At 57.1% G+C, this 20,668-nt stretch overlaps 1 protein-coding gene across 5 annotated transcripts; it reads left to right on the top strand.

The window, feature by feature from the left end:
• The first annotated feature begins 15 nt into the window (after positions 1-15).
• On the top strand, positions 16-19,242 carry TPD52L2 (TPD52 like 2). Of its 5 annotated transcripts, XM_036824655.1 has the most exons (11): positions 16-2,020; positions 4,462-4,607; positions 6,415-6,563; positions 7,388-7,447; positions 12,116-12,217; positions 15,208-15,234; positions 15,501-15,644; positions 16,008-16,049; positions 16,742-16,805; positions 17,069-17,117; positions 17,646-17,783. In XM_036824655.1, the coding sequence occupies exons 1-10, from the start codon at positions 2,002-2,004 to the stop codon at positions 17,093-17,095; spliced, it is 780 nt and encodes a 259-aa protein (XP_036680550.1). In that variant the 5' UTR covers positions 16-2,001; the 3' UTR covers positions 17,096-17,117; positions 17,646-17,783. The 5 variants fall into 5 exon arrangements, with proteins under 5 accessions (XP_036680550.1, XP_036680549.1, XP_036680552.1 ...); XM_036824654.1 differs by lacking the exon at positions 16,742-16,805 and having other exon boundaries at positions 17,646-17,891; XM_036824657.1 differs by lacking the exon at positions 16,008-16,049.
• The last annotated feature ends 1,426 nt before the right edge of the window (positions 19,243-20,668 follow it).

The following is a 20,668-nucleotide window of genomic DNA, read 5'->3' as shown; positions in this document are numbered from 1 at the left end:
CTTCCTCCCTCCAACATTTGTGGACGGTCCCAGTCTGCTCCCAGCTGCTAAAGGGAATGCAAAGATTAACCTGACCCAGTTTATGGCAACACTGTGTGATGGGTGCCTTGATCACCTAGAAAGGATGGTGTGAACATGGGCTGTGGGACGCCAGGAGGCGTCCTTCACCTGGCCTGGGTTACAGGATGACTCTGGGAAAGATGAATGTTGAAGGGTCTGTGCAAGTCGCCTCTAACTATGGAAGGACACTGACTTTGGAAGGGCTGTAGAAGTCTTAGCAGCTGGACCTCCCCAGGAGTGCGATGCTGCTGCTTCATAGGGCTCCCCCCGCCCCATTCCTGGCTTCTACAGGATGGGGTTCACCGTGGAAGCACAGACTCAGAGTAAGTGGCAGGCAGTCCAGGTGGGACTACAGACACACCTGCACTGACCACTCACTGCTTTGCTCCTGGCTCAGGGATGCCACACAGAATGAGAGACAAGCCCTCTGCCCACCACCATCTGTAATGCAAGCCCTCTGCCCACCACCATCTGTAATGCAGTCGCATCCTCACCACCTGCCCTTAATTGTATGAAGCAGGGACTACTGGCTGTCCTCAGCCCCTGGGGACAGGGGCTGGCCAGGGTGGTTTCAGCTAGAAACTCTGGAAAAGCTGAAAGAAGGCAAGTGGGGCAGGCATATAATTGACGGCACCAGAGCAGGACCTGGCCTGGATGCACCTGGGCCAGTGCAAGCAGAGGCAGGTACTTAAGGTGACCTAAAGTACCAGGAAGACCTATTGGGAGAAGGTGAGCTTTGAGCTGAGACAGTAAAAGGAGTTAGCCAGGTGAGGAATGGGTTTCCTTCCTAGGGATCAGTACATGTAGGGTGGCTTGACTGTTAGGGGGAATGCTGTCCAGAAGGGTCAGATCCTCAAGGGTTTGAATACCACTAAAGCAGCGGTCCCCAACCTTTTTGGCACCAGGGACCGGTTCCGTGGAAGACAATTTTTCCACGGACGGGGGGATGGAAAGGTTCAGGCGGTAATGCGAGCGATGGGGAGCGGCAGATGAAGCTTCGCTCGCTTGCCCACCGCTCACCTTCTGCTGTGCAGCCCGGCCCCTGCACTAAAGGATTGCTTGCAGAGGCAATTAGTAGCCAAGGAAGGGTAGTCGTGGGACTTGTTTTAGCGGGACCGTGTTGCCTAAAGGCTACACACCTCTCCTTTGACAAGTTTGGCAAACTCTTCTCCGGAGCCTGCAGGAAGCAACTCAACTAGTTGAGTGATGGGCAAGTAACTCTGGCCTCAGTTTTCTCATCTGTAAAGTGGGGAGGGCCCCATCTGTCTCACCGGGTTGCTGTGAAAAGGAAGTGAGAGAACACGGGGTCGAGGGGCGCCTCCAGCCAGAAGAGAGCAACTTGTGGTCGCGCCTTTTTCTGCGCAACCCCCATACAACTTAAAAATCCCTACAAAAAGGACAGACCCAAAAAGAAAAAGAGCCCCAAAGTCAGTGGGTCGGGCCTCGGAGGGATCGCAAGCGGCCTGAGTCTGACCCGCCGAAGTACGTGAGCCGTGGCGCTCGCAGGCAGGGGCAAACACCTTGGAGACCTCCAAGAGGCCCACCTCCAGGATCCCGTAGCGCCATGTTGCACGATCCTCCGAGTTCCCACCTTACCCCGTGCACCTCAAGACCGTTCTACCTGTGCTTCTCGCTGGTGGACCGGCCTCCCTTTCCGGCTTCGTCCGCAGCCTCGGCCAATCAGGTTGAAGCTGATGAATCGGGACTTGGCCAAACCACTCCCTCATTGGATACCGCTCGTGGGGGCGGGACGGGGGGGCGGAGCGCGCATCAAAGCGGAAGTGGGTCGTCGCGCTGTTGATCACGTAATGCCGCGGCGCCTGAGGCGATTCAGCTGGTTGGTGCGTAAGCTGCGAGCGACACCTGGTGCGGCCCGCTCGGTTCCCACTGCGCCCGCGACCCCGGCTTCGACGCCAGCTGCGGTCCGGCCGCCGCCTAAACATGGACTCCGCCGGCCAAGGTACCTGCGGGCCCGGCGCCGCGTGGCGGCCTTTGGGCCCCTCCGCCTGCGCCCGCCCATCCCGCGGCACCACTTCCTCTCCCAGGCGCGCGGCCTCGAAGCTCCTGGCGGGTGTTCCGCCCCCGCTGGGACCGCTCTGAGCACTGGTTCCCCAGCGCCTTCCCTTCGCCCCAGAGTCTTGGGTTTCGTCACTGCGGGTAGCTGCCACTCTGCCTCCGCCCGACTCTTGCCCGGCGGGCCTCCCTCAGTCCCTGCGCAGGGCCCTCGGGGACACTCCATCCGGCCCTGGATGCGGGCCGAGGTGCCGTGCGCGGCGCCCGGGGAGGGGAGGGGAGGGGAGGCGACGCCTCGCGTTGGGCGCAGCGTCCCTTGGGTGGCAGCGCAGCTCGGAGCCCAGCCTACTGCAGAGTTGTCTGGAGGGGGAAGGGTGCAGTGAGTCAGGGGCACACCCAGCATACCAAGCCGGTTTCCGGAACAGACCTCCCAGACTAGTTTGAGGTGGCCGCTGTGGGGTGTGGAGCGGGCCCAAAAGCTTAAGATCTTGAGGAGGTGGTACGAGTCTGTCTTCCATCCTGGGGCTCTAGAGGGGGTGCTAATACTACGTTGATGGAACTACGCTGGATGATTTCAGGGTGCTTTTCTATCGTTTGAGCTGTATCAGCATATTAATTAAACATTAGAATTCGTCACAAGCATGGGGTTCCGGTCATGAGAACGACAGAAAACATTTACTGAGCACCTACTATGTGCCAGACACCATTCCAAGCCTGTTTCTCAGATCTTTTTCCATTTTCGGAATAACCTTTTTAGAATGGTCCAAAAAAACCCCGTTTTGCAGATGATTATACAGGCTGAGCTGAGACTCACCCAGGTGAGGGGCTCTAGGCTCCTCGTGTTGCCTACTGCACCAGCCCGTGCTAATTCTCTCTGTAGGTCCTTTGGTAAGGACCTTGGTCTCCTCTAAGTCAGGGTGTGAATGGCATCTGCCTGCAGGGGGTACTTAGCTTGGTCTCACCCAGTGATTGGGCAGTGCATAGCATGTTTCGTGAGTGTACAGTTTTATCTGGGGGTGATTTCCGTGGGATCCAGTTTTAGTTTTATAAGCAGACACTGTCTGAGGGCCTTCATCTGTTTTTTAAGAATAGAAAAGTTGTAGGGATCTTAAGGCACTTACTGAATTTGAGTAGGTTCAACATAGCGGATACAAACGAGGAAGTAAAACCACGTAGGTTGATCTCAGTTAAATATTGAAATCTGTTGATTAAAAAGAAAAGCTTCATTTAGTGAACATCTCTAGAGCACCACAGAAGTGCATGGCTCCAGCTGTGGGACATGTGAAGGGAATGACACGGCCAGCTAAATAGAGTGTCTTTGGTTTTAAGGGCATTTCGCCTATTTTTAGCAGACTCTAGGGTTTCTAGAGTAGACAAACATACCTGCAGTTAAAGACACTTTTACTGTTTTGCAGCCTTCGTGCCTTTAATTTACCTTTCTTTCTTTTTTTTTTTTTTTGGCCATGCCGCGCTTGGCTTGTGAGATCTTAGTTCCCTGACCAGGGATTGAACGCGGGCACTCGGCAGTGAAGGCGCAGAGTCCTAACCACTGGACTGCCAGGGAAGTCCCTTTAATTTACTTTTAAATGTGCCAAACACCATACAGAGCCCGTCTCTTCACAGAATGTGCTGATCAAAAGGGAAGATGTTTTCAATGCTGATTGTATAATGTACTGAACAACGACGGCCTTGCATTTGGAATTGGCAAGAACTGACGTAGACCTGTTCTTCTTGTAAACTTCTAGTGCATACGGGAAAGCGCGTTTAACGTGGAGAACAAACGTGACGCAGGGGTTCGAACCTGGTCTGGGTATAGCAGAGGTGTGAGGCGGCAGTGCCCTCTGCACACCGCCGCCGCCTTCTTGCCACGGGGTGAGGGTCGGGGGTGAACTGAACGGATTTTGTTTTGCCGACTCCCACAGGGGCTGGCCGACTGTGTTCCTTGTGTGTCATCTTAGCCTGTGCCCTGGCAGAGCCGCTGATTGGAAAGTGGCGCTGCTTGTGTTTACAGCTGTATTAAGTTCCTTCACGCTAAAAAATGGCAGAGCTGTTGGATCCAGCGGCTTTGTTTTTAACAAAGGTTTCCTGTCTGTGAAGATAGTATTCTTACAGGAGGAACCAGATTTAGGGAGTGGCTGCCTTGTGCCAGCATTTCTAGAACCTGAAGAAGCAACCTGGGTGGCCTGAGATGTGGCTGCTCCCAGTCTGGTGGCCAAAACCGTCTTTGCAGAACCTTTCAGAGAAGAGGCGTTGTCTCCACGGGTCCCCCGCTCCTTTCCCCTAAACCTGCCCTTGCACCCTTGCTTTCTCCCTTGGTGGAGACCTCTGTCCTCTGTTCCTCTGTGACTTTTTATGTGATGCTCTCTGACCGCATTTTGTCTCTGGCAGATATCAACCTGAGTTCTCCTAACAAAGGTCTGCTCTCCGACTCCATGACGGACGTCCCTGTCGACACAGCAGTGGCCACCCAGGCTCCTGCTGTTGAGGGTCTGACAGATGCTGAGGCGGAGGAGCTCAGGGCTGAGCTTGCAAAGGTGTTGTGTCATGGCTGTGCATCTGGGGGTGACTGTGAGGCCCTCCCAGCCTAATGAGGGGCCAGAGTGCTGGCTGTGCTCTGGAGAAGTTGCCCTGGGAGATGGTCCCTGGAGCCCCACAGAAACTGCCCTCTGCAGCCCTTGGTTTGCGTGTGTCTGGCACCTTGTAGGTGCTCCATGTGGAGAATGCCCACATGGGGCAGCTGCTCTGAGCACACCATCTGCTGGGAGTTTCTCTTTTGGAATCAACACGACATTTTCAAGACCCGCACGGATGTATCTGTCCCTGGATGTTCATTTTTCTTTTAAAAATACTTTTTCTGTAAAAAGCGTTTCATGTGATCTTTTTAAAGTGAGAGCTCTTTAAGAGGAAATAGGAGTTAAGAACAAAAGTCTCTGCGTATAATTTTTATTCAGGCTAACTGCCAAGAGTGTTTCTTTTTACGGTGTGATACAGAGTCTAATAGTGACTCACTTGAGATTCCAGAATCTGGGGAAATGAACTTGTTGGCATCAGTCAGGCAGAGGCTGGAGCACGCTTGTTGCAGTTCTCTGCTCCGTCTTCGGAAATAAGCCTGTCCTGATACATCCTGGGTCCCGGCCTGGGTCTGAGCAGAGCTGGTCATGCGGACAAACCCAGCCCCAGGACCAGGTTTTAGACCATAGAGGAAGCCGCCCTTTCTGAATTGAACAGAGGTTAAAGGAGAAGCAGCAAGAAGTCCCAGGAGACTTATGTTTTGCCTTTTATTTCAGGACATGTTGGTTTAGAGAAGAAAACCACAAGGTCTTTTTCAGAGGTGAATTGCAAAATGAAGAAGCTCTCGTGTTTCGTAAAAATTTCAGCTTGTGTGTCCACGTGCCCTTAAGCCCATGTGCCCAGAGCACTATAAATGGAAAGGTCAAGTCACTGAGTGTCACTGCTGGGGTGACTGGTAATAGTTTGGCCTTAGATGATCCTGTAGTTTTGAATCGTTTCTTTTTCAGTATTTTCTAAAGCAGAATCTAGTGATATGCAGGGCTCTAGGCTGTTGTTAGTGCCTTAATCCAAACAGTCATTTTTTTAAGAAAGGAACTTTTGTTTTAGAGTAGCTGTTCACATAGGAGCAGGAAGTATTGAGAATCTAAAGTAGGAAGGCTCTAAAGGATGCTCCTCTCTGTAGTTCACTCTTTGTTTTAAGACATGAGAAGGTTCTGGTCTTTATTGTCAAGATTTTTTCTGTTGCCCAACTCAAATTAAGCAAAAAAGAGAATTTTCTTTGGGCTTGTGTAAGTGGCTTTTGCCGAGGCCTGCAGCTGACCTTGGGAACACAAATGTTGTCATAAGGGTTGTTTCTCCATCACGTGGGTCTCTGGCCACCCATCCGTCTGTCAGCTCTGCTTCCTCACCCCGACGTGTGGAATTCCCCCGTGGTGCAGATGGGGCCTGGCTGCCAACCCTCCCCGCTTCTGTTACTCACACCCAGACCCGGAGCCTGGACAGAAAGGGGCTGCTGTCTTCTAACACCCGTTCCTAGTCCCAGGGAAGAGCTCCGACAGGCCTTGCTTGTCATCCGCGGTTGGGCACTGTGGTCAGTAGCCCCGCCAGAACACTCGGCTTAGGGGGGCGGGACAGTTCTCCAGAAGAGGTGCTGGTGCAACATTCAAACAGAACCGATGCCTGCTGTAGACTATTCCTAAGACGAGCTGTGTTTCTGTAAATGGAAAATTCTTAGGTGATTCTGAGAAGGCCTTCACTGCGACGTGTGTAAGGATGGTGGTCACTTCCTGCCGTAGTGGTGGCTGAATCCTGGTAACCGTGCTTTTGCAGGTGGAGGAGGAGGTTGTCACTCTGCGCCAGGTGCTGGCAGCCAAGGAGAGGCACTGTGGAGAGCTGAAGAGGAGGCTGGGCCTTTCTGCCTTGGAGGGCCTGAAGCAGAACCTGTCCAGGGGTTGGCATGATGTGCAGGTCTCTAACGCGTGAGTGTCTGCTCTACCTGCTTGATGGGCGTTGAGTCCTGGGGGTGAGGTGCCTCCTGGGAACGGGCAGCAAGTGTGCCGCTTGGAAGCAGCCAGCTGGGGGCCCTGAATCCTTGCCAGCAACTGAATTTGTATTTATTCAGAAAGTGTAGAGTCTACACGTGTTTTTAAGAGGCGGCAGACACGCTAGCTAGTTGTGCAAGCAGAAATTGACAAGAAGAATATGTTTCAGGGTCTAAATTGGAGAGAACACGAATTAGGTGCTTAATGAGGCTGGTTTTCCAGTGGTCCCCACAGGTCAGCGTCTGCCGAAGTGGACATGAGTCCTTCTCATGAGCTGACGTGGTCAGGACCTCTGACCCAGACCCCTGTGCCGCAGCTCTCCGAATTTGGGTAGTGCGGCTGTGTGGCTCCAAGGTGGAGGGATGGGAGGCGCTTCCCACTGTCTGAGAAGCCATGTCCGCACAGGAAGACCGAGTCAGTTTTCATAAATCTGCCCTAGGAAAGGCCCAGTTCTCTGTCCTAGGAAATTGCAGGCCTTGAACCCCGAAGGGTGGCTGTCAGAGTACTGTGTTGGGGCCAAGGGCTGTGCCCTCCTTGCTGCTCCCAGCTGTCCCCAGGAGACAGCTTCCGTCGAATGAGCAGGCCCTCGCTCGGCATGAGGAGAGCGGCTGGGCCTGCGGGTGCTGAGCAGAAGCAGGCTGAACGCCCAGTCTTCCCGCCAAGTGGTCCTTCTCTGCTTTCCCTGGAATCTCACTTGCAAGTTTGAAACCTGAGTTGAAGTCGTTGTTCTAAATAATTTACCACAGACTTTCTGTTTTTAGCTACGTGAAAACTTCTGAGAAGCTTGGAGAGTGGAATGAGAAAGTGACCCAGTCGGACCTGTGAGTGCCTCTGCTGCCGGCACCTCCATCCTCTCCCCTCCTGACGCTTCTCTGAGGGACAGGGAGGCTGTGCGCACTTGGCTCAGACCTAGTCGTGGTGTTTCTTGGCTATTTTATTTTTAATATAATTTTTCTCCTCTCAAACACAAAAGAAACTGTCCTTTAAATACTTCTGGAAGAGGGTGCAGACGCTGAAGGAAGTTCACTCCGCCACCAGACCGCACTGAAAACTTGCCCCTGCCTGATGTGTGTCCCTCAGATCAGAGGCCGGAGCCGAGCTTGGGCCGCGTCTCTGGCTGGTGATGCACCTGGGGCGCCATCTGGACTGACGCTCACGGTGCTTTTCCCCCTCCTTCCCCTGCAGACCTGGCTCCAGCTGTGGTGCTCTCAGGGTTTCTTGCACTTAGGGGTGGCTCTTGAGCTGGGGGCGCAGCGTGGGCCGTGCGGGTCACATCTCGAAGGAGCTCCTGTGGCCTGAGAGGCGCCAAGCTCTCAGCCACACAGAAAAGAAGTAGAGCGCAGAACCCTCATGGGTAGCTCTCTGTCTGACAGAGCTCTGGTCCAGAAGGACTCCCGACGTTTTATTTGAGTTTCTTAAACAAGGTAATAGCACTTCATTCGTGCTCCAGTCTGGTTATAGCCTTTGAACTGGGTGGTGCAGGATTTTATTTTATTATTATTTTTTAGATTTTTTTTAATTTTTTGGCTGCGTTGGGTCTTCGTTGCTGCACGCGGGCTTTCTCTAGTTGCGGCGAGTGGGGTCTACTCTTCATTGTGGTGCGCGGGCTTCTCATTGCGGTGGCTTCTCTTGTTGTGGAGCACAGGCTCTAGGCGCGCAGGCTTCAGTAGCTGTGGCTCGCGGGCCCTAGAGCGCAGGCTCAGTAGTTGTGGCTCACGGGCTTAGTTGCTCCATGGCATGCGCGATCTTCCCGGACCAGGGCTCGAACCCGTGTCCCCTGCATCAGCAGGCGGATTCTTAACCACTGCACCACCAGGGAAGCCCCTGCAGTATTTTAAAATAGTCACTTTCTGGGATGTCTTGCTTAGAAGGAAGTGCTGTCGTGGTTGCCAGAAGGCATGGGCAGAAAGCCCTTCACTGTTGGGCTGAAAGGAAACGGTTGTGACCCAGCTTGTCTTGGAGGTGCCCGGAAGCCCAGGTTGGCCAGCTGTGTGCGTGGAGCCTTTGCAGCCTGGGGTCACGAGGGGAGCCGGGCACCAAGTGGGTTTGGTGGTTGAAGTTTCATGCTGTTTGCGTGGCTTGGTAGGGCAGCCCGTCGCTGCAGGCAGGCTCACGGTGCAGACCAAAGCTGAAAATAGCCTTGGGAGATCTTAGTGCTGTTCTGTAAAGCCAGTTGACGGGAAACTGCTGGGATACCGTTTCCGACGATCACGGTTCTGACTCCTCTGAACGGACCCTGTGGCTCTGGGCCTGCAAGTGTGGCTGGTGGGATGGCCCTTTTTTTTGTTGTTTTATACTGATACTTACAATCCAAATCCAGGATTGTAGTGCTTTTTTTTTTTTTTTTTTAATTAATTAATTTTTGGCTGTGTTGGGTCTTCGTTTCTGTGTGAGGGCTTTCTCTAGTTGCGGCAAGTGGGGGCCACTCTTCATCGCGGTGCGTGGGCCTCTCACTATCGCGGCCTCTCTTGTTGCAGAGCACAGGCTCCAGACGCGCAGGCTCAGTAGTTGTGGCGCACGGGCTTAGTTGCTCCGCGGCATGTGGGATCTTCCCAGACCAGGGCTCGAACCCGTGTCCCCTGCATTGGCAGGCAGATTCTCAACCACTGCGCCACCAGGGAAGCCCGGGATGGCCCTTTTCACGCGCTTCATCAAGCAGCGGCCACGAGGTCTTAGCCCCAAGTCTGGTGGTAGAATTGTCAGGGCTGGAGGCGTCTCTGCAGTGATAGCCCAGGACGGGGACAACACGACACAGCTGCTCTGCACTCTCGGGGGCGCCTGGCTGGTGCCTCCCTAGCGGTGACTGCCGGAGACCGCTGCCGGGGTTCCGCGTCCAGAGCCTCGGAGCCACCCTGTCTTTCGCGATCCGTGTGTTGGTGGATCCCTTTCGGAGAGCACTGCCTGCGGGGAGGAGGCGGGCGTGTGCAGCCCGAGCACTTAGCTCTGGCGCAGTGGTCCTGTCATGAGTGGGTTGGTGCCATTTGGGAGGGGTCTCTTCCCTCAGTCAGCTGTTAACTCAGCAGCCATGCTCTGTTGGTCGTGAAGTGATCACCTAATGGGATCCTTTTTAGGTAGATCATAGCTAAAATCGTGCTTTGCGTGGACACCAATAAATCGCATAGTCACTCGTTGGCATATTGAGTTCTTTGATCGCAGGTGACAGAAAGCACAGCTACAGATAGTGTCAGCCTAGGAGGGACGGGGAGGCTTCGCCTGGCGAGAAGCCCCAGCTCCAGACCCTCCACCCGGGGCTCCGACCAGTGCTCCCAACCTGTGTCCCTCCCCCTTCCACTCTCCCCACAGTGGCTTTGTTCTCAGGTAGCTCCTCTGTGGTCAAGGGGTGCCTGGTGGGGCTGGATGGTATCTTCCCAGCCTTGCAGACCAACAATAAGATTGTGCTTTCACTGTGGTCAGGGAGCTGTAGCCTCTGGCCAGGCAGTCTGGGATCACGTGCCCCACCAAGCGGGAGGTGGAGACGGCCCCCCAAGGGAGGACCCTGGAGGAGGAGCATCCAGCAGCTGCCTCCCTCTGACTGACAGTCACGCTCACTGATCGTGGGAGGAGGCCTTTGTTTTCCTAAAAGGTGAAAGGAATTCCCAGAGGGGCAGCGGCCAGGGCTGCACAGCCTGCTGCTCGCAAGCGCGGGTGGGGCCGAGTTACCAGGACACGGACGCTGGCTCTGCCCTGGCCTCCGCACCACATCTGTCCCAGAGGGGTGCTGCCCTGCAGAGTGGCCCACAGCACGCGCCTCTCCTGCTGGTGATTCAGTGCCTGGGCCGCCTTCTGAGTCACCCTCAGGATGCTCCACTTCTGTTGCCACCGTCTTGAGAGATGCTGAGACCGGCCGTGGTGTAGGTGGCAGCTCCGGGTGAAAGCGTCTTCAAGTCAGAAGGCGCCTGGGAGAATTGCGACCACAGTCTGTGTGGAAGTCCTCTGAGAGGAGGGTGTGGACTTTGGGTTTTAGTACGATTCAGCTGTGGCCTAGAATGGACCTTGTCGCTCGGCCCAGGGGATCCTGTCCAGGCCCCAGTTGTCCAGATACCTGGGTCGCTGGGCAGGTGATTGGACTTTGAGTTCCTGTTCACTTCAGTTCTGTGATCGTGTCAGACTATCACTGGGGGAGGAATTTCTCGTTGTCAGGGTTTTCTAAGGCCTGGGTTCAGAATGAGGCATCTTACTAGTTTTTGAATCCAGAAAACGCAGAGGCAGATTTTTCAGCAAGGATTTTAGAAATTATTTTTTCGCCGTTATTAACAGTGTGTTCCAATATTACTGACCTTCTGGAAGCTGAGATAGACTCAAGTGTCTTAGCGATTTCAAGATATTTCCAAACTCTTGCTGGGAAGCGACGCGTGTTTTGAGGCCCGGGCCCTGTTGTGCTGTGCGTGGCTGCAGCTGAGGGGAGGGAGGCCCGTCCAGGGTGCGTGGGGCCAGGCCGTCCCCACGGGACGGGGAGTGCAGGGCTCCAGGTGGGAGGCTGGCCTGAGGGAGGCAGGTAGCAGCCGCTCACGTGGGGCCTCCCGAGGGCGACGGTGCGGGGTGGATGGGAAGGGGGGGCCGGGAAGCCCCACTGCTGGTGCTGTCTGAGCCAGCCCCCTGTGACCTGGGGGTGCCAGGGGGGCCGGAGCCGGCTGGCGTCTCTGGAGCCCTACCATCTCGAGCCATTATTGTGGGGTTGCCAGTTTGGCTAGAAAGGAGCTCCTGGGTTCAGGCTGTTGTGTCTTCTGTTTCTGGTGGGGGCTGGACGGGGGGCGGGGTGGGGTGCTGGCGGCTGTAGGTGTTGGCTCTCAGCCTGGGCCTGAGGGTGTCCTTGCCGTCCCTGTGGCCCAGGCACCCTGCCCGTGCCTGTGCCACTGCCGTTGAGGTCACGAGCCATCTCGTTGTGGGTGGACAGGGCAGGAGGGTGTGGAACAGGCCGTCTCCTTGGGGCGCCAAGACCACCCCCCTTGAACCAGTTCTCAAAGGACATGGTAGATGGAGAACAGGAGGGTGGAGGGCTGGAGGGGCTGCTCGGGGTCTGAAGGCTGGCCCGGCACAGGCCGCACTGCCCGCTGCATCCCCTGTGGGTGTGGTTGAGCTGTTCTGTCCTCAGAGGACTGTCTTAGACGAGAAGAGAAAAGAGAAGCCTCAGGAGGGCCTGAGGGGCTGGTCTGCTTGGCCGCAGGCCCTGGGCTCTGTGGGCCTCTTTGCTGCAGGGGTCGAGAGAGGTGGGGCAAGTAAGTTTCCACGGAGGGGAGGGGAGCCTGCATTACAGGAAGAGCAGAAAACGGCGTTATTGCAGGGTAGGGGGTCGTGACCTGGCAGTGCTGCGTCTGTCCCTCATGCAGTCCCCTGGGGGCCCTGAGACAGGACACGTGTTCTCTCCCTGGTGGCCAGGCTCACTCACCGCCCTGACCGCCGCCTCTTTCCTCTGGGTGCCTTGTCCTTGCTGTGGGGAGGCGTGGCTGTGCCTTCAGTGTGGTTGGTTTAACTGGTGTTTCTCCTTTCAGCTACAAGAAGACCCAGGAAACCCTCTCTCAGGCAGGACAGAAGACCTCAGCAGCCCTGTCCACCATGGGCTCTGCCATCAGCCGGAAGCTTGGGGACATGAGGTGAGACTCCCTGGCCTGACACCTCCACCCTGAGACCTGGGACGGGCAGGTGGGGTTTTAGGGGGTTTAGATCCACTAGAGGGTCTGCAGGAAGCCTGCCTGAGCCTCCGGGCTCAGATGCACATGCCTCAGGGGCCCCTCACCGCCCGCAGGTGTGGCCACACCAGCCCCAGACCAGTTGGTTCACAAACCCTTGTGTACCGGCTGCCTCTGCCATTTAATTGTATGTTTCTCGGGGTGAGGGGTGGGGGGAGGTCACTGGTGCCTGTGGGGAACTTTGGTACTTGGGGTGGGTGGAGGCGATGCTTCTTGTTGAAGTTCCATGGAGAGAAAACGATTCGGCCTGGGGGCAGCGTCAGCCTGGGTGGCCTGCCAGCCTGGACAAGTCGAGGACAAGCATGGTGTTTCTCAGGGTGTTTGCCAGGCCTGCCCTCAGAGAGCATGTGGCTGCGCAGTAGGGCCCCCGACTGAGCGTTCTGCCCCAGAAGTGGAGGAGACCCTGGTGGCCACCCGAGTGCCTCTGGGGCCAGGGAGCGTGGGGGGCCCGGGCACTAGGTGGACCGCACGCAGCAGTGCCCACCCCCAGCCCGATGGCCACGCCGCTCCCAAGCCAGGCTTCACCCTGAGTTTCCTGCTCTGGGCTTTGCTGCTGCCCCCGCAGGGCCTCCTTGGAGCCAGAGGCCAGGGTGTGACTCCTGGCTGAGCTCCCTCCTCGCTGTGCCCTCACGAGGGCCTCCCTCGGGGTTGTTGGGACTAACTGGTGAGAGACAGCGGGCAGTGCGGGTCATCCCCATCGCCAGCACCCTGGGCTTGGCCCCCCGGGTTCCACTGCCGGCCCTGCCCTGTCTCCTCATAGCCAAGAATCCTATGGAGTTGCCGTGGGTCTGGCCTGCTGACCATGGCGTTGGGGGTCCCCTTGGCCCTGACCCCTCACCTCTCACCCTTGAGTGGGCTCCTTCTTGCCTGCTTAGGGTAAGCATTTCCCTGCCTCACAGCCTGTGGCTGCCTCGTGGGCCTCAAGGTAGGAGCCCTGCCCTGGCCGATTGGCCACAGGCACTCACGAGCCCCGGGCCCCACCCGGCTGAGCAGAGAACAGCTGGTGCCTGGAGCCGTGCTCACGTTTTATCCGTGTTTGTTTGACATCGTTACCCCTCTCCTCTCCCTGACCCCCCAGCTTTTTATTTTGAAAAACTTCAAACTTTCGGAGAAGCTGAACAGTCAGTACTAGGCAGTCTGGGCCTCAGGGGTGCACCCTCTACACTGGGGGTCCTTGCGGGCCACGCTCGGATGCAGGCCTTGCCCACCGCGGCTGTGATTCGGGCACAAGAGGGACCCCCCAGGGCGGTGGCTCTGCGCTGGCAGCAGGAGGGCCCGTGGCAGTTGCTCCCCAAGGCTTCGCGCTGCTCGGCTCACGCTTGACTCTGGGTGTGTTCCTGGATCGAGTCTCCCGTGACGCTGCATGGGATGCCTACTGTGGCCACCTGAGCCAGGCTGATGACACACCCCTGGCAGCCAGGCCTCACTCCCAGGGCCCGTCACAGAGCGAGGGGAGCGTCTGCTCGGGTCTGTGCTTTCCTGCAGAGGCTGGCCTGATGACAGGGCATCTGAAGCAGGTGACAGAGGTCTGCTTCGTCCTCTTCTGGGAACATTCTCTTTTTGGTGTCATGCGCTCACGTTCAGTATTCTCACTAACTTTTGAGCGTGTTCGGAGCACTCTGGGTGGAAAGCAGGCGAGAGGGCAGAGCCCCGGGCGTGGGTGGAAGCGGCTGCGGGCAAGCCGGCTGGGCAGTTCCTCACACGAACGGCTTCGATCTGGGGGAGCAGTGACGCGGCCCATGCTCCGTCTGCCCCCGCTCTCTGCTCAGAACCCGGAGTGGCCCTGTCGCTGCAGGTCCCGTGCCCGCCGTGCGTGAGTCAGCCCGGCAGAGGAAGTGGCGTGTGGTCACGGGGCCTGTTGGCCGGGGTCTCGTTCCGGGGCCTTGTGTGCCTGCTGCTGGTCTTGCTCTCGTGATTCCAGTGGTGCTGTGATCTCTGGGTCTCAGGGTCCTCGGTGTGTCCCCATCGCCTCACCACGTGGTCTCAGGTGGTTTCTGAGGCCAAGGCCCATTTACGTCTGTGGTTTGGAGCTCGAGGCTGATGGAGTTGCCCGCTTCTTGAGAAGGAGAACCAGGCCCAGGGAGGTCTCCCTTGCACGTTCAGGGTCAGGGGCTGCTCAGTCCTTCAGGACAGCAGCCCCACGCTGGTGTCTCGAAGGGCCCGTCCAGGAGTAGCCCGGGTCGAGAGGCCTTCTGCATCCCCGGGGGTGGGGAACTGGATTGGGGCCAAAGGCCCAGTTAAAGCAGGGTCAGGCCTCCGTCCAGCTGGGTGACCTTTGACAGGACACGTGCCTCCTCTCACCATTGGGCTCGTTCTCCCGCCGAGCGGAGCAGGTCCTGCCGCCCACCAGAGTGGTGTGGGTACATCAGGCCACGTGACTGTCACTTCTGAAATGATCTCCGTGTTGGGGTGGCCTCGTCCCCCTCCCCAACCCCCTGCCCCCCCCAGGGCAGCTGCCCTTGGACACGCTCAGATTTCTCGGTCAGCTTCTGTCATCTGTGGTGATGGAGCCAGAGCATGAAGTTCTCAGCCCTGGGGGTGTCGCAGGCCCTGTCGCGGTGCAGGGGGCGCCCCGGCCCAGCTGGAGTGCAGGCTGATGGGGTCCTGGGTGAGGCACGGACCCCGGGGGCCGAAGAGCACCTCACGCCCTCGCTCTGCTTGTTTCTTTGGGCTCCTTCTCTCCAGTCTGTGGCGTAGTCAGATGCGAGGGTCCCTCGTATATGACCGCATCCGGGAGGGTGGGGCAGAGGCTGGAGAGGGGGCACATGCCCTCCTCCGGCAGCGTGGTCGCTGGGGTCCCTGTGCTCTTCCGGAGCTCGAGCAGAGGGGCCGGGGCAGGACCAGGCGCCCCTCCTAACGCTGCATCTCTTCTCTCCTCCTGCCGCCGCTCTCAGGGCTCGGCCCTTCTCACACTCCTTTAGGTAAGACTGACGCTGGACACGCCGGGCACGGCTGGCCCCGGGGAGGCTGTGCGGATGAAGGTGGGGGTGGGGCCAGCACAGCAAGGTGGTCACCGGCGGCGTGATGGGTGCAGGGCTCCTCCCCTGATTGTGCAGCCCGCTGGGTCCTGTCGCCGCCCGCTCTGACCCGGCCTCACTGAGTGGCCATCGGCCCACCCCTGACTCTGTTCCTGGAAGGGGCCCTGCCAGCCCTCAAGCCGTCGTGTCCCCACGTCCTCCTTCCCCAGGGCGGTCCTGCCCCTCCAAGTGGAGCTGCTCTCCTTCTCCCCGCAAGCAAGCGCTCTTTCTGCCGCGGGCGCTTGGGACCGGCTCAGACAGCCTCCCGAGTGTCCTTTACCTTGTGCTGATCAAGCCGCTCCTCTGCCTTGGAGGTCTGGAACCCAAATCCAGAACAGTCTGTGACTTTAAATATTCCTACTTGCCCTGCTGGTCTCTCTGGAGCTTGCTCTGAAGTCACGTGGGGACACCTGGTGGTTCTTGGCACCAGAAGTGTCTTTAGCACCCCAGGCTGAGAGCGTCTTAGTTTCCTTGTCCCAGCACCCTCCTCCGGCAGTGTCACGCTTCTGGGGCCACGCAAGGGGCACCCGGGTCTGGTTCTCCCCCGGAGGGCAGCCTTGCGGCTTCTCTGTGCTTCAGTGGTGTGGGTTGGGCGGGGGCTCAGCTTCCTGCACGGGGAGGCGGGTCCTGTCCTCGCCTTAACTCTCCTTCTCTGCTCCTACCACGCCTCCGAGCAGCAGCCACTCCATCCGCCACTCCATAAGTATGCCGGCCATGAGGTAACGTGCCCCCGCACCCCACGGCTCCCCGAGCCCGCTGGACCCCACTGGGAGGCCGGTGGGAGGGGGTGGCTCCGGCTGGTCCGTCTCACTCCCCAAACCCCTGAACCAAGGACCACCTTCCCCCTCAGCGTCCTCTTGGCTCAGGGTTGGGAGATACCTCTTCGAGGCTGAAGAGCTGGTGGGGGTGAGGCCCCAAACTGGGCTCCACCTGGAACTTTCCAGGGCTGCCCTCAGGGCCGGGCCGGAAGGGGCAGAGAGGCTTGCACACGCCAAGAGGCCTCAGGTGTCTCCAAGATTTTTATGGTGGCTGTTTATATCCTGAGAACAGTCAGAGCCGAGACCTGTTCCTCCTCGAAATCCCCACTTGTGCTCGCTCCTGCTCTGTAGTGCAGCCTGGGTCCCCGCAGAGCTCATGTCCCCGTCCCAGGAGAATCTGCTGCAGCTGCTGCCCCCCGAGCATGCCAGGGGTCACTGACAGGCTGCCTCCAGAGGCCTGGGCTCAGGGAGCTGCGGAGCCAGGGAGGGGGACGGGGGCTGGGTGGGACCAGGCCTGGCCTGCTTTCTCCTCTGCCTCCTCGTCACTCTCTGCTCTCCGAATGCTCCTTGGTTTTCCTCTTGCTCGACTTCTGTGAGAGATCTGTGTGAAGAACACGTGGGACTTTCCGTAACCCCAAGATGTGTGCATTTAGGGCGCAGCAGAAACGTGCCCGGCATCCCCCGGCTGCCCAGTCGAGGGGTCCGCAGTTTGCCCAGGTGAAGTCGGGCCCACCCGCTGGTGGCACGCAGATCTTCTGTCCTGCAGTTGGGGGGCGTGGCTGACCTCGGTTCTGTCCTGGGGAAGCCTCCGAACATGTGTGCCCCCTCTCCTTGTTTTGGCTCGTCACGTTTTTGCAGTGAGGCCTCGGCGTCTCTCAGGGATCTCTCTGGAGGATGACCCTAGCCCCGAGTTCCTTCAGGTTTGGGAGGGTGACAGAACAATGTGCTCCTTATGCTGACATCTTTCTCTCTCTTTAAAGGAATTCCGCCACCTTCAAGTCATTTGAGGACCGAGTTGGGACCATAAAGGTAACTGGGTCTGGACCGCCCAGTTCTGCCGGGGTGGGACATGTCACTAGTCATTGTAGGTTCACGTGCAGTTATGGGAAATGATACGGAGAGCTCTTGTACCTTGTGCAGTTTCCGCCGGTGGTAACATCCTGCAGTGTCACAACCAGGAGACAATGCTGTTACAGTCACAACAGAGCACAGTTCCACCATCCCCACAAAGATTGCGGCCTGCCTACCCCCTGCTCTATACCCTTGGCAACCCCTAACCTGCTCTCCGTTTCTGTTGTGTCAAGAACGTCATGTAAATGCAGCCATGCAGCGTGTAGTCTTTTGGGGATTGGCTCTTTTCACTCTGCCTAATTTCCTAGAGAGATATCCAGCCTGTTTCCCGTGTTGGTGATTGTTTGTTTTATCGCTGAGCGGTGTCCGTGTCACATAAACTCACGTAGAGATCGGACACCTTGAATTCCCAGCACGGGCCTAGGATCTGCTAGGCGTGTGTGCTCTGTCTCATGTTCTTCTTTCTTGGTCTTTTCCCATCTGTAGACTAAGGTTGTCAGTGGCAGAGAGAATGGCAGTGACAACCTTCCCTCCCCGACCGGGAGTGGAGACAGACCCCTGCCCGATCACACGCCCTTCTAAGCCCGTAGCGGCTTTGCCCGGCCACGGCACAAGCACACCCTCATCGCCACAACTGCAACCTCAAGCGGCGGGTGTTGAGGACAATCACGCCATCCCCGTGGAGACGTGGCTGCCGCGCTCGCATGGGTCAGAGAACATGTCCTGTACACAGATGCCTCCCCTTCTGTCGGTAGATCAGCAAATCACTGCGCTGTCCTGCCTCGGAGCAGGAAGCGGGCAGGGTGGCGGGTCCCGGGGTGTGAGCCAAAGCCAAGCTCTTGTTGGGAGTCTTGTTAGTTGATCAGCATGTTGAAAGCGGGGTGGGGGTGGGGGGAAGAGCGATAAGTATAAAATGCGTGGTGTTTTCTAAACTCCTTCCCTAAGTCGCAGAAGGAAGAGTCATCCAGAAAGCCCTGCCGGATCTGCAGTTTTATTTCAAAATGCTAAACAGGAAAACTACCCATTTTCTGAGACCTTCCAGAAAGCTGATTATCAGCAGATGCCTAATCATTACACTAATGATCTAGCTTTAACAAAAGCAAATTCTTTATTTTTTAAATGCAGCAGGTTTTTCAAAAAGTAAAACTAAGCAAAGCAGCTTTAGCCTCACAGTTAGAAAATATTATTCCTTTGGACTCAAGCTGAAGTGCACGCCTTATATCGCCTTATGTTTTATTTGTTTATAATGTTTTTTATATATATAAACGAGGGTTCTTTAGTGGATTTTGAGCACTATGTAAAATCCTGCATCCAGCCGAGGGGCAGCACCTCTGTGCCAGTGGTGTGTTTTATTTCACGAGTGCATTCCATCCCCGTATAGAAAACTGGCTTCTCTCTTCTCTCAGTGACCGGCGCAGCTCCCGCTGGCCGATGGGGGTGGGAGAAAGAAAGACCAGCACCTTCACAGCGGGCTGGCGCTGCCCCTGTGCAAGCTGGGCCTGGCTGGCACGTCGCCGATCAGCGGCTCCAACCTAACCTGCGTGTGTGGCACACGCCAGGGCCAGCAAGCGGCAGGCAGACCCGCAGGTAGGTCAGAGCCAGGGCGTCAGGTCAGCTGGGACTCTGCTGTTGCCTTTTCTCAGGAGCTACAAAGATCTCTTTCCGCTCCGATGCTGCCACAGCCCAGCAGCCTCTCACCCAGGGCCCCACGTCTGGCGCGCCTGGAGGGGCAGCTCTGTGCCTTACAGGCTCTTAGCGGGCAGAGGCCTCGCCTGCATCTGTGCACTCTTCGAAGGGGAGGAGCCGTCAGCTCAGTGTCTTCTCTGGTCGACTGTGATGTGCTGTCTGGTACCTGAGTGTCTGCTGGTCACTTCAGACACACGGGGCGGGGGGGGGTGGCTGCAGTCCACACTCGTGCCTTGGGAGGAACGCTGCTCTGTGCTCTTTCCCCAGGGTTGGAATCTCTCAGATGGGGTGTGATGGGAAGGCAGGATGCAGGTGTAATAACTGATTTATCTTTTCCTGAAAGTAGATAACGGGTGATTTGTCAATAAAGCATTTCTTTGGGGGAAAACCCACTTAAGCTCGTGTGGTGAATCTTACTTCATTCAGGAAGGTGGCGAAAGAGTGGCAAAGTAACCGACAGGCAGGGTCCCTGCACCCTAGGGAGAGGCAGGCAGGAAATAGATGGTCTCAAACACAAAGTCTAGATCTGCAGTGCCGTGAGAGGGTGTGTTGGTGACAAAGCTGTGGGGTCTCTCGGGAAGGGGTATGGAGCATGGGGAGGAGCCGGCCAGGTTACAGTCGAGTCTGGGCTGAGCTGCCAGAGCCATGCAGGCGGGCATTACAGCAAGAGGGTGGCCGGCCGGCCAGGATTCTCCCCACCGAAGGGCTCCGGCCTGGCGTGAGAGCTGCTTGAACTTCTGAGGTCGTCCGGCTGCAGCTGTAACAGCTGTGGTGCAGGAAGGGCACACGTGTCCTCGGCCGGGTGGGCGGGTGGAGGGGCTCACTGAGAGGGGGGTGGGCCTTGGGAAGAAGAGGGTTCTGTTCCTTGGGCCAGCAGTGTGCGGCCATCTTCCCGTCCTCATGGCCCTGCTCTGCTGGGGCACCACGTGAAGGTGCCGACCACAGGTAGATGACAAGTCGTGGAGGAATGAGGCAGGGGTGGGTGAGCTCAGGTGGTGCAGAGTGGGGAGCAGGGACCTGGGGGTGGGGTGCGGGGATGCTGCGGGGAGGACTTCTCTGCTAAGTGTCTTAAGGTCCTCTGTGTACAGGATTCAGAAGTCCAGACTGGGTGTGAGGCCCGCTCACATGTGCCCGTTCCCTGCACACCCCCCACCTGCCCTCTACGATGACTCTTCATCCTCCCAGTGCTTTATTCATGCAAAACCGAGCAACTACGAACGTGTATTCTCATTCCCTTCCCATCCTTACTCAAAAGATGGCTTACAACTTCCTGCACTCTGCTTTTCCTTCTTAATGCTGTGCCCTGGAGTGCTAGCCGCACCACCCCCAAAACTCTTCCCGGGAGAGCCTCGCTCTGTGCTGCCCTGGTGCTTCACGTGTGTCCATTCCTGCTGTATTGGGTGTGCCCAGTGGGAAGTACCTTCACTGGGAGCATCGGACTTCCTTTGGGGTCAGAGGGCATGGCTTGCTTGAGATGCAAGAGCAGGGGAAGTTAATGACTTCAAATTGTATGAGATACACGCCCCGGCCCGGCAGTCCAACACAACATGAGGCGGCACCAAGTGGAGAAAGCACCACTGCTGCCCCCAGTCAGCATTTACTCTCATTGACGATGGAAATGGGTTCCATGTGGTCTTCACTTAATTCAGTATTTAAACGTCTGTGGGTAAGAGTTTGCTAGGCTCTTGTTCTGGGGTACAAGGATGACCCTGACATGGACCTAGCCCTCAGGTGTTCCCCCTAAATAACGGACCCGTGAGATGAGCTTTGAGAGCTTGAAGGACTGTAGCAAGTGGTGGGGCTGGCATTGGAGGGCAGCCATG

The sequence above is a fragment of the Balaenoptera musculus genome, chromosome 15 (genome assembly GCF_009873245.2).
Source record: "Balaenoptera musculus isolate JJ_BM4_2016_0621 chromosome 15, mBalMus1.pri.v3, whole genome shotgun sequence".
Taxonomy (NCBI): Eukaryota; Metazoa; Chordata; class Mammalia; order Artiodactyla; family Balaenopteridae; genus Balaenoptera; species Balaenoptera musculus.
Note: the sequence above shows the minus strand (reverse complement) of the source record. Positions and strands in the feature narration are given on the sequence as shown.

What these genes read in the sequence shown, in the direction of transcription:
- TPD52L2 (XM_036824654.1), top strand. An exon ending in GCCGCTCCTCTGCCTTGGAG is followed by an intron (nt 15,645 to 16,007) that starts GTCTGGAACCCA and finishes GCCTCCGAGCAG; the next exon opens with CAGCCACTCCATCCGCCACT. An exon ending in ATAAGTATGCCGGCCATGAG is followed by an intron (nt 16,050 to 17,068) that starts GTAACGTGCCCC and finishes CTCTCTTTAAAG; the next exon opens with GAATTCCGCCACCTTCAAGT.